The sequence below is a fragment of the Chanos chanos genome, chromosome 12 (genome assembly GCF_902362185.1).
Source record: "Chanos chanos chromosome 12, fChaCha1.1, whole genome shotgun sequence".
In the NCBI taxonomy this organism is placed as follows: Eukaryota; Metazoa; Chordata; class Actinopteri; order Gonorynchiformes; family Chanidae; genus Chanos; species Chanos chanos.
This window is the reverse complement of record NC_044506.1, coordinates 22806741-22821575: the sequence shown is the minus strand read 5'-3', so window position 1 is coordinate 22821575 and position 14835 is coordinate 22806741. Positions and strand designations below refer to the sequence as shown.

Below are 14835 nucleotides of genomic sequence, written 5' to 3'. Positions count from 1 at the left end.
TTAGTGGAAAAGCGTCGTTGGGGACATTGGTAGGTCAAAGTTAGTTGCACTTGGGTGGAGATAAAGGCATCCTCGACATCAGGTTTGATCAGTTCAGTGTGGTAAGAAGGTCATGCTGAAGGCCATGCTACAAAGCGTGGTTGGTGTAGGCTCTCTCCTCACAGCCACAGCAGGGTCCAGTGTCTGTTCAGAGCTGGAAAAGGACACTATGGGGAGAGAATGAACACCTTGTACATCCTTGGCTTCCCATGCTGTGGGTGTTTGCATGAGTGTACATTATAGGCCAAGGGTTAGGGCACCTCAGAATCAGAACAAACCACCCAGACCAGTCTGTTGAGAGGTAAAATCAGATCTGCTTCGGTCCGTTTTGTTACTTCTTGCTTTGCACACAATGGTGGCCTGACAGAGCCGTGGGAATCTGGAGACCCCAGTCTTCACCAAGATGTCACACCCATAAGGCAGATAAAGCTGGACTTTCACTGCTCTACTGTTCTATTTGTCCTATAACTCCATCCTCCTATTACACTTTGCTTTGTAACACCTACCCTTTCCAACAGTCTTATTATTTGGTCCCTCTGTGCCATGTTTAAAGATTTGCTTGCCTCCTTTTTTCTACACATCTCCACATTTCTTTTCATGATTGCAGAATGATGGATGCACCATTTGTAACACAGAAGGTGATTGGGAGCCTGCATACTGTTATCATTAAAAAACAAACAAACAAACAAAAAAAACAACAATAACAACAACAACAACAACAAATCTGTTATCATTAATATCAGTTTTGGTTTTGCGGCAAACAGGCGGCCTCGCAGACAGCAAACACTAGGCGGTCATCTTCAAACTAAGAGAAATGACTGGCCCTTAGGAGTTGTCACTGAAACCTTTCCCAGTGAAGATGGGAAGGTAAGGAAAACTGAGGTGAGAATTGTAAGGGGCAGTACAACAAAACTTTTCCTCAGACCTGTCTTGAATGTTCACTTCACTGTATAGCTGCGTACGTAGACACACAGTGTGTGTGCGTGTGTGTGTGTGTGTGTGTGTGTGTGTGTATGTGTGTGTGAGAGAGAGAGTGTTCAAAATATATACATTCAACCGAACAATCATAACAGTTCATTTTGGAATGTTGCAGACTGAAGGTGTCTGATTTTCCAGAATGACTCATTAAATGGAGAAATAAGTAAAAAAAAGGAAGTGAAAAAGTAATTAAAAGACATTAATGCTTTTAATCTGTTCCCAGAACTATTTCTTTACGTCTTCTTCATCAGACAGAGTCCTGTGGAAAACAGCAGAAGGGGTAACACTTAGTGGTCTCTGGTTAATTACGATCATTTATTTACTTGTCTATATATAACATTCCTGTGTTTTTAGCATGTTTATATTATGCACATTGCTTAATCCTTCTGTCTACAAATATTAACACTCATAAACAGTGTTGTGATTTTTTTTATATAAACTTACAAAATGTGAAAAGAAATTTCTTTTCCCCTTAAATTCTCTCCTTTCCCTGTGTATATGTTTATATTAGCCTCTCTGTGCTGTTGGCCCTCCGTTAGATTTGGGGAAAATGGAAATAGGAATATTTTGAGAATTTACAGTCCACTTATGAATACTAATGTGAGTAAAAGACAACTGCGGGAAGAGGGAAACTCAATAACATGGCTCTGTAGTTTCCTCAAGTAATCAGTTTTTCTCATATGGTATTTTTAACACGTGTATGTGTTTTCCTCTCGCAGGTGGTGGGCCCATGAGAGAGTGGCCCCACATGTCTCGTTTGGGCTGAGCCCGGCCGGACCCCCCAGCAGGTCATTATTACTAATTACTAATGATATTTCAATTGAAATAATTAGTGATTTAAGTTAACTTCAGTTAAATATAAGTTGAGAGAAATTTATATATATTAAAAAAGAAACAAAAAGAATGAGTTCACTGAAAATATATATTTTAAACTGAAGTTTAATTAAAAAAAATGTTACAGGTACTTAATTTTTCTTTGGTATTAAGTTACAACCAAAGTTTTGAGTACTCTGAACTTGTTCGATTTTACAGTGTTGTCTGATACAGAATAACCTGCTGGATCTCATGCAGTCTAGCTTCAAGAATAGTCATTCCACAGAGACTGCCCTGCTAATGGTTGCAGACAACCTGCAGACAGCAAGGACAGCCTCCAAGTTGTCAGTACTAATTCTGCTTGACCTGTCAGGTATCTTCCACACTGTTAATCACCAGATTCTCCTGCTCATTTCTTGCTTTAACATTTCACTAGGGGTTTCTCCTTAGGTAACTTAGAAAAGGCAGGGGTATAAGTTCCGTCTTTTCCTTGTTTTCTTGTGTACCTGAGTAAGTCTGAGAGTGAATCTTGAATCCTGTGTTTATTGAGCTTTGGTACTGGTTTGTGTTCTTGTGTCTCGGTTTCCTGGATCACCCTGTGTTAAATAAAAGCTGGTCACTTGCACATGTATCCAGTCACCTCAAACAGTTTGTGACACAAAGATTAACATGGGGGGCTTTAATCCCTAGGAGGAAAAGATCAAACTCCATACTACGATCAATAGACCAAATAGAACAATCAATATATTAGATATTAATATATCTTTCACATTCTATAAATAATATACAATCTTACATATATGTATATGTATATGTACTATTTTATATTTCAAATGCTTGATCATTAAATATAAACAACCCACAACTCCTTTCCTCTCTACACTGGACATTCTTGATTTATTCACATTTCTGACGGCATATCAGAAAACCATAATTACCTGATGAATATGGCACTGGGTTTTTTTCACCATGTGATTACCCACCAGCAAGATGGATACATCCATTCCAGAAATATTTTCTGTCTGGCACTAATTTATTGTAGGTTGATGTTATGTGATGACATGGTGAAGCACATAATTTTCTCCATGCTCAGCTAGCCATCCTGAATGCATGAGAAATCCTTTATTACTCAGTTTGTGCTTCACTTTGCAGATGCTCATAAAGTATATCCCTATAGAATGCATCTTCTATTTATCAGATAGTTTGTTACAAGGTTTATATCATATCCCAGAAGAACAGGAGTAATTCTGCACTTATCTTATGTCAGGTCACAGTTTTGTAGATGGAAGATGCCATTCCAGCGTTTGGTCACTTGATTATTGAGAGCGAGAAGTCCAACAGCTTGTTACACTGGGACTGTACAGAGATTCCCTCTTGCTAGCAAGTGGCATCGAAAATAAGTTATCCCATACACTTCATGAGCCACTGTGTAAAAAGTCAATCAATTGTGGGTGCTGACCCTGTGTTCACCGATGATTGTTGGGGAAATCCCTGAAAATAGTAGGTGCTGGCATTCTGAGGGGAAGAGGCAATGCCTTGTTACTCCCAGATCTCCCATTTTTTTCCAGCAATCCACTGAAATGACTGAAAACGTCAGTAATTTTATTCATTACTATACACATTCATTTAGAATGTGCCACATTTTCTTTTCCATGGTCAATGAACCTTGAAAAAACAGCAGTAACATACCACTGTACTGAACATATATATCAGTCACAAAACAACTCTCAGCATCTAGGCATAAACCATGGTAGGAAAACAGAGGGGATGAAGTTGAACAATAGTTTATAGGGCTCTGTTGCTGTCCTTAATTTAGCTTTTTATAGTTTATTAAATTCAAACGGTGAAAGACAAACAGGCTCATACTGCCCATTACATGGAATGGTTCACCAAGAATTCAGTTGCTATAGTGAAAATCATTTCAGTTTTCAATTTATTAGACATTCACAGTAAAAGATTTAAGAGTTGGAAAAGAGAGACACAAATTGAGATATCTGCTGGAGATTACCTTGTGAGAAGTGTATAATCCTCACCTAAAACATTATTTGAACCACATGCAGTGCATGTGTGAGGACTGATGGACAAAAAAAACAGGTCAAGTTAAAGATTTCAGAATCACAGAAGGCAAAAACTAATAGAGACAGGCACAGAGAACAGACAGGCACAATCTGACAAAGAACAGGTACAAACACAGAACTTAAATGCACAGAACAATTAACACCAGAGACAGACTATTGGAGGAAACAAACCAGGTAATAATAGGGATCGGGTCAGGGGCGTGGACAGGAGTACACAGGAACAAAGAGAAGCACATGGCAAAACCAAAACACAAACTAAAGCACAAGGCATGAAATTGCATAGAATGGCCAGCAGGGCCGCCAAACTTCACAGTCCTGATAGCATGACAGAGTTAAATCAATGACTTAGTGATCTGAAATACCTCCTTAAAGTGGTTTTGGAAATTGCTTGCCACTTCTGTTCATTTTCCGAGCTGTTTGATTTGTTATTTGTATTTGAGGACTGTATTGGTTTATTATTCATGTCTTCTTCGTGTTGCCTTGTAACACTAACACCATTCTTACCGCTGTAACTTGATTATGTTATCGCCATTTTAATGTTTAAATCTGGGCATCCACATTTTTTCCATTTTAGATTTTACCTTTCCTTTTGAAATAAAAGGAAAATTCTTGTATTAAATTCTCCTCACAAAAAAAAAAAAAAAAGGAAAAAAGTCGAGGCCTTTATGCCTTATTTTTCAGGTAATTAACCAACAATGCACATAAGAAATGAAACACCTGATGCTAGCACAGCATTGACTACCAGTGAGTAAAATATCAGTTCAGCATACAGATTCCATAAGTTTTGAAAACCACAAGTTGCCAAGATTATGTATTTATGATTAAATGAAAAGCAGGTAAAGCATGTAAATCAGGTATATTGGTATTAAGAAGACAATGAAAATAGTACACCAACAAGATGATTAATTAATATCCCCAAAAGTGGAAAAATAATTAAAAATCTAGGAACTAACTTTATGGAAGAAAATATGACGTGGCATCAGTGATTTTCATGAATTACTGCAGTTTGCACACTATTTAAACCTATAATAAACTATAAGAGAGCTCCACCCTAGTGCATTTTGGCTTCCTTTTGCTCAACAAGCTTCATAATCTGTTTCAGTATTTTTTCCTTGGTGTTTATCACATTCTCGCCTGCTTTCTTAATCAGGTCGATGGTCATGTCATGGGTGTAGGGCCCTTTAAAAGTGTGAAATCTTTTTGCCCACTCTTTAATTTGACCTGAAAAAGAAGGATGCAAGAAATGTTTTTTGTAAGGAGGAAAGATAGTTGTGGATATTTATTTGTGTTTTTATTTGTATATTGAATCATGTTTTTGACATGATCAAGAGGTAAACAGGATGTTGGTAGTCACACTTTTAGAAGAGCATTATGGAAACTGTAGTGGAACATAATACATTCAACTGAGCACTGCGTTGTAAAGATAAAACACAAAATCATAGTACTTGGGTTGCACATCAGAAAAGATGCTAGCCAACCACTGCAGAATCCCGCATTTAATTTGAGATCTCTGTTGTGGTGTCAGCTTGGCTGGGTGTCCATATAAACACATTTGGTGGTGTTCACAACTAGGAAGCCAGTGGAGACATGTGGTAGTCTGTGACCCACACAGCACATGACAGGGAGAGAGGTGTAAGTAATTATGTAAATTTAAAATGGATTCAGCTTATTACCATCACAGTTGACTTTGTTGAAAAGGGGGATGTGGATCACAGTTGGAGCTTTTTTGTGACCTTCAAAAACGTAAAAGTCGTCTGGCTCAGAAGTATCATCTGGCAGTTTCACCTCTGGAAAAGGGATCTTCAAGGCCTTGCTCATGTCAGCAGTTCTTAGCACTGTCTATAGATAAACAGAACATGTGTTGAGTGATTCTTCCATTTGTCATGAATGTAGAGTTAAACCAAAGTTCTATGCACAAAATAAAGAAAATAAATAACATCCAGTTGTGGGAGTGGGCAGAGAAAAGATGCTTGTTGCAAGGGTGCCCACAGGGCTGATGTTCTATCCCCCATCCTCTTCTCCATCTAAACCAGAGGTGCCCAGATTCAGTCCTGGAGAGCCAAAAGCCTGCTGCTTTTTATTCTTGCCTCTTAATTAGAGGCTCATTTTTACCTGAAAAACAGGTGATTGTGCAAACAAAAGCAGCGGGACTTTGGCCCTCCAAGTTAGGATTTGTGCTCCTCTGATTTAAACAAATTAAATAACATGCAATGGAAGTGGAGTGGCATGGCCCCAGTGTCCCACCTGAGTGACGAACATCTCTGTCTGCATAATTTAAGTATGTGGACACCCAGTCCTCCTGGATTGACAGGAGGTCTTAAAATCTCCAATGCTAAAGAGTTGTGCTGTGGAAGGAGAAATGTCTGACTTCTCCAGCCTCTCTCTGAAGCCCTCATTCTAAAGGGGCAAGTGCAGCTCACTGTCTTTTTCTCACCATGCTGATGCACTTTATGAAAAGGAGCCACAGTGCTGCTGAGATTACGGTACAGAAACTGACTTTTGGTACGTGGAATGTCACCTCTCTGGGGGGGAAGGAGCCGGAACCTGTGCGGGAGGTGGAGCGATACCAACTAGATATAGTTGGGCTCACTTCTACGCACAGCCTTGGCTCTGGAACCAAACTCCTGGATGAGGGCTGGACTTTATCCATCTCCAGAGTTGCCCAGGGTGAGAGGCAACGGGCAGGTGAGGGGTTACTTGTAAGTCCCCGAATGAGCACTGCTGTGTTGGAGTTTGTCCAGGGGAACGAAAGGGTCACCTCACTGCGCCTTCGGGTTGCAGGGGGGGAATCTCTGACTGTTGTGATGGCGTACACACCGAACGGCAGCTCAGAGTACCCAGCCTTCCTAGATACACTGGAAAGTGTCCTAGTGATGACACCATCTGGGGACTCTGTAGTTCTACTGGGAGACTTCAATGCTCACGTTGGCAATGATGGAGAGACTTGGAGGCGAGTGATTGGGAGGAACGGCCTACCCGATCTGAACCCGAGTGGTGCTTTGTTATTGGACTTCTGGGCGAGACATGGATTGTCCATAACGAACACCGTGTTCGAGCATAAGGCAGCTCATAAGTGTACCTGCTACCAGAGCTCCTTAGGCCAACGGTCGATGATCGACTTTGTAGTCGTCTCATCAGACCTGCGGCTGTATGTGCTGGACACTCGGGTAAAGAGAGGGGCAGAGCTGTCAACTGATCACCACCTGGTGGTGAGTTGGATCAGATGGCGGGGGAGGCTGCCGGACAGACCTGGTAAACCCAAGCGCATAGTGAGGGTGAACTGGGAATGGCTGGCTGAGGACCCTGTACGGAAGATCTTCAACTCACACCTCCGGAGGAGCTTCTCCCTGATCCTGAGGGAGGCTGGGGACATGGAGTCTGAATGGACCCTGTTCAGAGCCTCCATTGTTGAAGCGGCAGCTTTGAGCTGTGGCCAGACGGTCGTCGGTGCCTGTCGTGGCGGCAACCCAAGGACCCGGTGGTGGACGCCACCGGTGAGGGAAGCCGTCAGGCTGAAGGAGGCCTTCCGGGCTTGGCTAGCATGGGGGACTCCGGAATTGGCTGAGAGGTACTGGCATGCCAAAGGGGATGCAGCGACGGCTGTCATGGAAGCAAAAACTTGGGTATGGGAGGAGTTTGGGGAGGCCATGGAAAAGGACTTTCAGTTGGCCTCAAAGAGGTTCTGGCAAACCGTCAGCCGCCTCAGGAAGGGCAAGCAGGGCCTCGTCCAGGCTGTTCTCAGCAGGGATGGGGAGGTCCTGACCTCAACTGAGGATGTGGTCGGACGGTGGAAGGAACACTTTGAGGAGCTCCTAAACCCGACTGACATGCCCTCCATAGAAGAGGCAGGGCCAGAAGATTCAGGAGGGTCGTCACCCATCTCTCTGGCAGAGGTCACTGAGGCAGTTAGAAAACTCCGCAGTGGCAAGGTGCCAGGAGTGGATGAGATCCGCCCCGAAATGCCGAAGGCTTTGGATGTTGTTAAGCTGTCATGGCTGACACGCCTCTTCAACGTTGCGGGGGAATCAGGGACAGTGCCTGTGGAGTGGCAGACGGGGGTGGTGGTCCCCATTTTTAAAAAAAGGGGACCGGAGAGTGTGCTCCAATTATCGGGGTATCACACTGCTCAGCCTCCCTGGGAAAGCCTACTCCAGGGTACTGGAAAGGAGACTGTGGCTGATTGTTGAACCTCGGATCCAGGAGGAATAATGTGGATTCCGTCCTGTCCGTGGAACAGCAGACCAGCTGTTCACCCTTGCACGGATACTGGAGGGATCATGGGAATTTGCCAATCCAGTCTACATGTGTTTTGTGGACCTGGAGAAGGCTTACGATCATGTTCCCTGGGGTGTCCTGTGGGGGGTACTGCAGGAGTATGGTTTGCCAGGTTCGCTGCTGCAAGCCATTCGGTCCCTGTATAACCGTAGTGAGAGCTGTGTCCGTATTCTCGGCACAAAGTCAAACTCATTCCCAGTGAGTGTTGGACTCCGCCAGGGCTGTACTTTGTCTCTGATCTTGTTCTTAATTTTCATGGACAGGATCTCAAGGCGCAGTCGGGGTGAGGAGGGTGTCCAGTATGGTGGCCTCAGGATTTTGTCTCTGCTTTTTGCAGATGATGTGGTTCTGTTGGCCTAATCAAACTGTGACCTCCAGCACGCGTTGGGGCAGTTTGCAGCCGAGTGTGAAGCGGTTGGGATGAGGATCAGCACCTCCAAGTCCGAGGCCATGGTCCTATGCCGGAAAAAGGTGGCTTACCCCTTCCGAGTTGGGACTGAGTTTCTGCCTCAAGTGGAGAAGTTCAAGTATCTCGGGGTCTTGTTCACGAGTGAGGGTGAAATGGAGCGGGAGATCGACAGGCGGATCGGGGTGGCGACAGCAGTCATGCGGTCGTTGTACCGGACCGTCGTGGTGAAGAAGGAGCTGAGTCAGAAGGCAAGGCTAGGGTTAGGGTGAGGAGCTCGGACACCCGGGAGGAGCTTGGAGTAGAGCCGCTGCTCCTCCGCATTGAAAGGAGCCAGTTGAGGTGGTTCGGGCACCTAGTCAGGGTGCCTCCTGGGCGCCTCCCTATGGAGGTGTTCCGGGTGCGACCAACTGGGAGGAAGAAGTATATATCTCGGCTGGCCTGGGAACACCTTGGGATCCCCCAGGAGGAGCTGGTGGATGTAGCCGGGGAAAGGGATGTCTGGGCTACCCTCCTCAGCCTGCTGCCATCGCGACCCGGTCCCGGATAAGCCGGAGACAATGATGATGATGATGATGAGTGCTGCTGAGAGGTTATTCATTCCCACCACAATAGCCATTAAAAAAATGCCCCATGTACATGTGAACAATTTGAATATGAAGACTGAAGACTGAACTTTAGTGAGCATGATTTTGTCAGGGCTTGCAATGTTAGTATTACAAATTAAGACAAACCTACTGCGACAACTATTATAGTAAAAATATACTACTGTGTCATTAAACATAACTTTATTTTTTTTTAAAGACCACTTTGTGCATGTTCATCAGGAGTGTCCCTGATATTTGACTTGACTATATACTTGGCCACTTTTGTGAACCATAAAAATATGTGTTCATATGTATTCTCATATCCTCATCTCTATGTGTCTTACCTCCATGGGGTCTCCAGCACTGAAGTCAAGGGAGATGATGAGATCGATGTCTCTCTCCTCTCTCAGCATTGGGAAATAGGGTGAGTTGATCAGCAGCCCAGCATCCTCAAAATACCTCTTCTCCTCTCTGAGAACAAAGGGGTGCACATCTTTCACTGTAATTATCAAAGGAAATAACAAACAACATATTTTCATGACCAAGGCATAAGGGCATGATACATTACAGTTTAATCAGTGTAATTTGTCCTCTACACTTACTCTGTGAATGGTATCTGTGATCATGCTTTGATGTTGTTCCTACCTTCTGTATCATGGAGGAAATTGTATGTTGTTCCCCAGATCCAGTGCATGACATGCTCTATAGCCCTGACAATGGCAATCCATGTCTCTGTGGGTTTAGACATATACAAAAATGAGTTCAATATGTATTTTACCCATGTCTTCACACATACAAAAGTTTTCTAAAGATAAATACCAGTGCCATAAATGTCTTCAAATGGACTGGACCCTACTGCTCCAAAGATAAACGGCAGCTTGCATGAGACTGTAAAGACATTTTGTAATACCTTAATAATGATATGGTCCATGTGGAGGGAAATTTCATAGCCCCAGTGCAGTGAATTCAGAGAAGCAGAAAGTAGTATTTCTGATTTAGTCCAATTGATTTTACAGTCAGAAATATGGCCAAATGGAGGCAAAAATGGATTATGTATATACAAAAATGTTCTTTTTCAGCACTGAGGCTGACCATTGAGATTGCCTGTACTGGTTTGTATGTCACTGCTTTGGTTATTCTGTCTGATGGCACATTCCAGAGATGGAACCTTAGTGGTTGCAGTGGTGAATCACAGGCTAGAGTGAATGGTTCAGTTATTTTTCTATTTATAACAGAGGCTTCAGAAGTAGAATCTGTGAATGAGAGTGATTAAACATAGGACTTCAGTTATGTTGTCAGCAGACAAATTACTACCCAGTTGAGCTACTGTAACAGCATACAGGGTTAAGAAACAGGTTATCAATCAAAGACAGCTTAAAAGGAAACGCAGGTTTTATAAACATTCTAACCCACACTGGCACAAGTTGTGTATCCAAAACCAATGGGCCAAGAGTTCTAGTGTAAGAGCCAGATATTGTTATTGTTATTTGTTCATAATGTTTTGTTCGAATTAGGCCATTTTTTCTGTGCTGCCTGTAAATTGTGGATTCTGATTGGTTAATGGTGGATCCCCTGGTGCGCATGTGTGGGTTCAGATTCGTAAGAAAGTTTGGACACCGCTGCAGGGTGAATGCTTTCTTAGACATGTGCGCACATTATGACCGCTTTCTGTAAAATTACAACGACTCTGATTGATGAAACTGAAAATAAACTATGCCAACATTCACCCGGACTTGGTTGTGAGTAGCATGCTTCAAGGCTCTGGTGAATGATAAAAGTTACAAGTGGATACGGATGCGAGTCGAAATTACCTTTTGTGCCCATGTGAAAGAAGCGGTTTAATTATAATGAAAACAAAAATGAAATTTTGCCACTATATCTAGGTAGTTTGAATATTAAACTTTTTGGTGAGATTTTAACCATTTGCACACAGGGCAGCAACGTGATAGGGACATCTTTATTAGAACATGTTAAAGATCACATGACTGATATAGATTAAGGAAGATGTAAGACAAACTGTAAACAGAGAACACATTGTTTGAATAGTTGACTGAAAAACTGAAAAAACTCACTGTTACACATTTCCTCGAACCAATTCCAGAATGAGCAGCATATGTGCAGGGTGTAATCCTTGACTTTCTCCTTGGACAGTTTCTCTTCTGCTATCAGCATGATAAAGATCTCCTTCTCATGTTTATCCTGCCTCTCTGGTTTGGAAACAACAGCCTCAATTTTGGATTTGCTACTTTCGGAATGTGGCTTTTCACATGAATACAATATTTGAAGTATAAAAGATTTTGAAGAGTGAACTGTACCCTTCAGCAGTTTATTCAACTTTGCAGTCAGACTTGTGTGCTCTTTATCTCTCAGAACACAAATGTTCAGCTCCAGTAAGGTTAAGAGAACTTGGCAGCCGGGGGAGGAGTACTGCTCATGGCTAATGAAGCCTGTGTGTGGAGGAGTGAGGGGGGTTGTTGTAACAGAGAGAGAGAGAGAGAGAGAGAGAGAGAGAGAGAGAGAGAGAGAGAGAGAGAGAGAGAGAGAGAGGGATGTTTTCTAGGAAAGGCAGTTCATTTTTGAATATATAATGAGAGGAAATCCTGAGGACAGAACAATGTGAGTTATGTAAAATTTAGGAAGGTGTGAAACCCAGAATTAGACAGAATTAAAGAATGACAAAAATAAGACATTAATACGTTTGATCCACTTCTGGATTTGCTTTAGTATCTCCTCCCTGTCAGCTAGGGCACTGCCACAGAGTCCTATGGAAAATACCACAAAAACTCAAGTTAAATTTGCCATGTCTTTAGTAACACACAGTCTAGGTCAAACAAAAAAAAAAATAGAAGAGAAAAACAAACAGACAGCCATGTGACATAGCAGTCAAGTTTGTCATGCAATTATAACTAGGTAAGTGCACAGCTTCAATTAAATTTTAATAGAATTATAACAAACAGTTCTCTACTTGTTGTCCAATGCAGCATATACCTTGTAGATACAGCATGTCAATCTCAGGCTGCTCTTTCATCAATTTTCCATTTTCAAACCGATTTCCAAAGCAGACTGAGTCCACAAAAGCCCCAGTTAGGGAGTATCCAGCTTCATGAGGTGTAATCTCAAACCAGGCATCTGTACAGAAATCACTGTCAGAATTTCACCCTAATACATCAAACACACACTAAGATATATCAATGTAAAACATAGAGCGAGACATAAAGTATTGAGGTATACATGCACAGAAACAGGCCCATAAAATATAACATGCAAACAGACATCATACCTTTGAACAGTCTGTCATATTTGCATTCTTTGTCTATCACAGTGTAGATGGGATATGGGTCTTTGCTGTGATTTCCTCTCTGACTGCTTATAGTTTTCTCATCAACCTAAAAAATTACACCACAGTTTATACTGACTCAAAGATGGTTTTTGTGTGTGAACACTAAATGTCATTTCAAAGAAAATACAGACACAGTGATACTCCAATGTGCTTTCAAAACAATCTCAAAGTATAAAATATGTGTTCGTTAAAAGTTCAGGCTGGTATTTTCATGGATGATCTACTTTGTGCTTTCTTGCAGTGTAGTTTTCTAATGTAATATCACAATTTACCTCTCAGTTTATTTATGAAAGCTGCAGGATAATGCTTATTTGTCTTTATAAGGCCGAATACAGACAATAAGTAACTACCACACTAACCACGGCAGACAAATTATGGTTTCTTCAGTCTGTGTGCACTCCCTTGCCTCATTACTGAATACACTTACCTCTTTCATGATCGTAGTGACAATTATTGCAGCCCAGACATCTGTCGGGGAGAAGTTGTCCTTCTTTTCCCAGTATTTGTGCAGTTTTGTCAAAGCATCCAACCCGCTGACTCCAGGACCATCAAGCCTTTTAATGATTTTCTCCTGCACAGCATCCAGTTTGGTGGACCAGTCTGGCTCTTTGTATAAAGACGCCATGCACCTGCACACCATATCCAGAGTAAGAAAGAGCTACATATGGGCCCAATGTCAATTTTTTTAATTGCATTAATGAATAGTATTTATTTCCACCACAAAGCCATACTATTTGTTAAGTATGTTGCTTTGTCGTAGCCTGGTTTGCCTCTGCAGAGAACATCAGTATAAAAACTGTAATGTTTATTTAACATGAATGTACAGTAGACTGTATTTTGATAATGTCCAGATCTAAGACAGACTTCTATTCATGGCCACCAGTTTATATAGTGAATGAATGTATAATGTGTGTGTGGACAGTACCAAGTGGATCCTGAGACTCCACTCAGATACAGCATGCAGTCCAGTAGATCACACTTCCCAAGTTGAGCCAGTGATCCCAGTAACCCCAGCATGGCTCGCTCACCTCCTCCAGAGCCCAGCAGTGCAATTTTGGGTACTGTATCCTACAAGACAACACATGTGACATACAAATTTACATGTGCACACTAAGCTTCACCTCTACTTTATTCCTAGTGTGAATAGTGGGACAATAGGACCCAGAGGACATACACAGAAATTGACGCGTCTCATAAGACCGGGTGGTTTGATAGTGAATGATGCACCTGTTGATCAGGACACCAAACGTTTGGGTATGTGTGTCTTAAATTCTGAATATAATGGGCAGCGTGCAATTCACTTAGGTCAAAAATGTGTTTTAGTTGAGGCATGTGCAATCATTGAGTAGGTTTCTACTTGGGCAGCGATTGGTATGGGGGTGACAGGTTCAGTGGGCATAAATCTTGTTAGTTTACATTATATCTACTGTGCTATTTTATGTTTTGGTATTAATTGGGTATGTCAATGTTGTACAAATAAAAGGAAACAATCCATACACCGGATGCACAGTCTTAATCTGTCTTATTACGGCATCTGGAGTGGGGAACTCTGGCCTATAATGATGTTAGAGGACAGTGCCATCCGTAATGGGAATGGCATAGCTGATGACAAGTTACTTTTTGGGTAGTACAGGCCACTGTAGAATGACAGTCAAATGCAAAGATCACATATTAGTGTGTGTGTTTGTTTGTTTTTTTCTTTTGCAAAACAAAATCACAGCTACAAACCAAAAGTTGAGAGTTCCATACCTGACTGCAGTGGATCTTGTGTCTCTGTAAACACTGTAGAACAGTCTCTCTCCTGTGGCTAACATGCTGCTTCTCTCCCTCATTCAGAGAATGACCAATTCTGACTTTACTGCTACGGAGACAATGTAAACACAGACAAGAAATATTGAAACATACTTTTCACCCCCTCCCTTGCCCCACAAACAACGTGCGCATGCACACACACACGCACACACACACGCACACACACACACACACACACACACACACACACACACACACACACACACACACACACACACACACACACAATCAAGTAACAGTTTTAGTTGTAGTATTAGCTTTTAGCATACATTCTCTTCTACAAGCAAGTCAAATCTGTGTTCATGAAGTTTTACCTTTGGCTAGGTTTGCTCTGAGACATCTGTAAAAGTGAAAAATTGCCATAAATTATGAATACCGGGCATACAAACATGTAAATCTGAACCATGTTAAACTGTGTATGGTCAAGAATAAGTACACATGCACATATTAAGAATAGAGATTCTGATACAGATTCTCCTCCTACAAATAGGGTGGTCAAATCAAGTT

At 42.1% G+C, this 14835-nt stretch overlaps 1 protein-coding gene across 1 annotated transcript; it reads right to left on the bottom strand.

Annotated features, from left to right (window-relative positions):
• Positions 1-4959: 4959 nt before the first annotated feature.
• On the bottom strand, positions 4960-14379 carry LOC115824888 (cytosolic phospholipase A2 gamma-like). Its single transcript, XM_030788611.1, has 12 exons — positions 14266-14379; positions 13442-13584; positions 12944-13145; positions 12457-12562; positions 12165-12305; positions 11873-11938; positions 11492-11623; positions 11249-11383; positions 9822-9908; positions 9521-9675; positions 5582-5747; positions 4960-5129 (listed from the first exon to the last, which is right to left on the bottom strand). Exons 2-12 carry the CDS (start codon positions 13531-13533, stop codon positions 4960-4962), a joined length of 1452 nt encoding a protein of 483 aa, XP_030644471.1. The 5' UTR covers positions 13534-13584; positions 14266-14379.
• Between the last annotated feature and the right edge of the window lie 456 nt (positions 14380-14835).

What these genes read in the sequence shown, in the direction of transcription:
- LOC115824888 (XM_030788611.1), bottom strand. Translation starts at nt 13,533, where the DNA reads ATGCTGGGGTTACTGGGATCACTGGCTCAACTTGGGAAGTGTGATCTA. An exon ending in AATCCAGAAGTGGATCAAAC is followed by an intron (nt 11,624 to 11,872) that starts GTATTAATGTCT and finishes CTCCACACACAG; the next exon opens with GCTTCATTAGCCATGAGCAG. An exon ending in GTTGAATAAACTGCTGAAGG is followed by an intron (nt 11,384 to 11,491) that starts GTACAGTTCACT and finishes TTTCCAAACCAG; the next exon opens with AGAGGCAGGATAAACATGAG.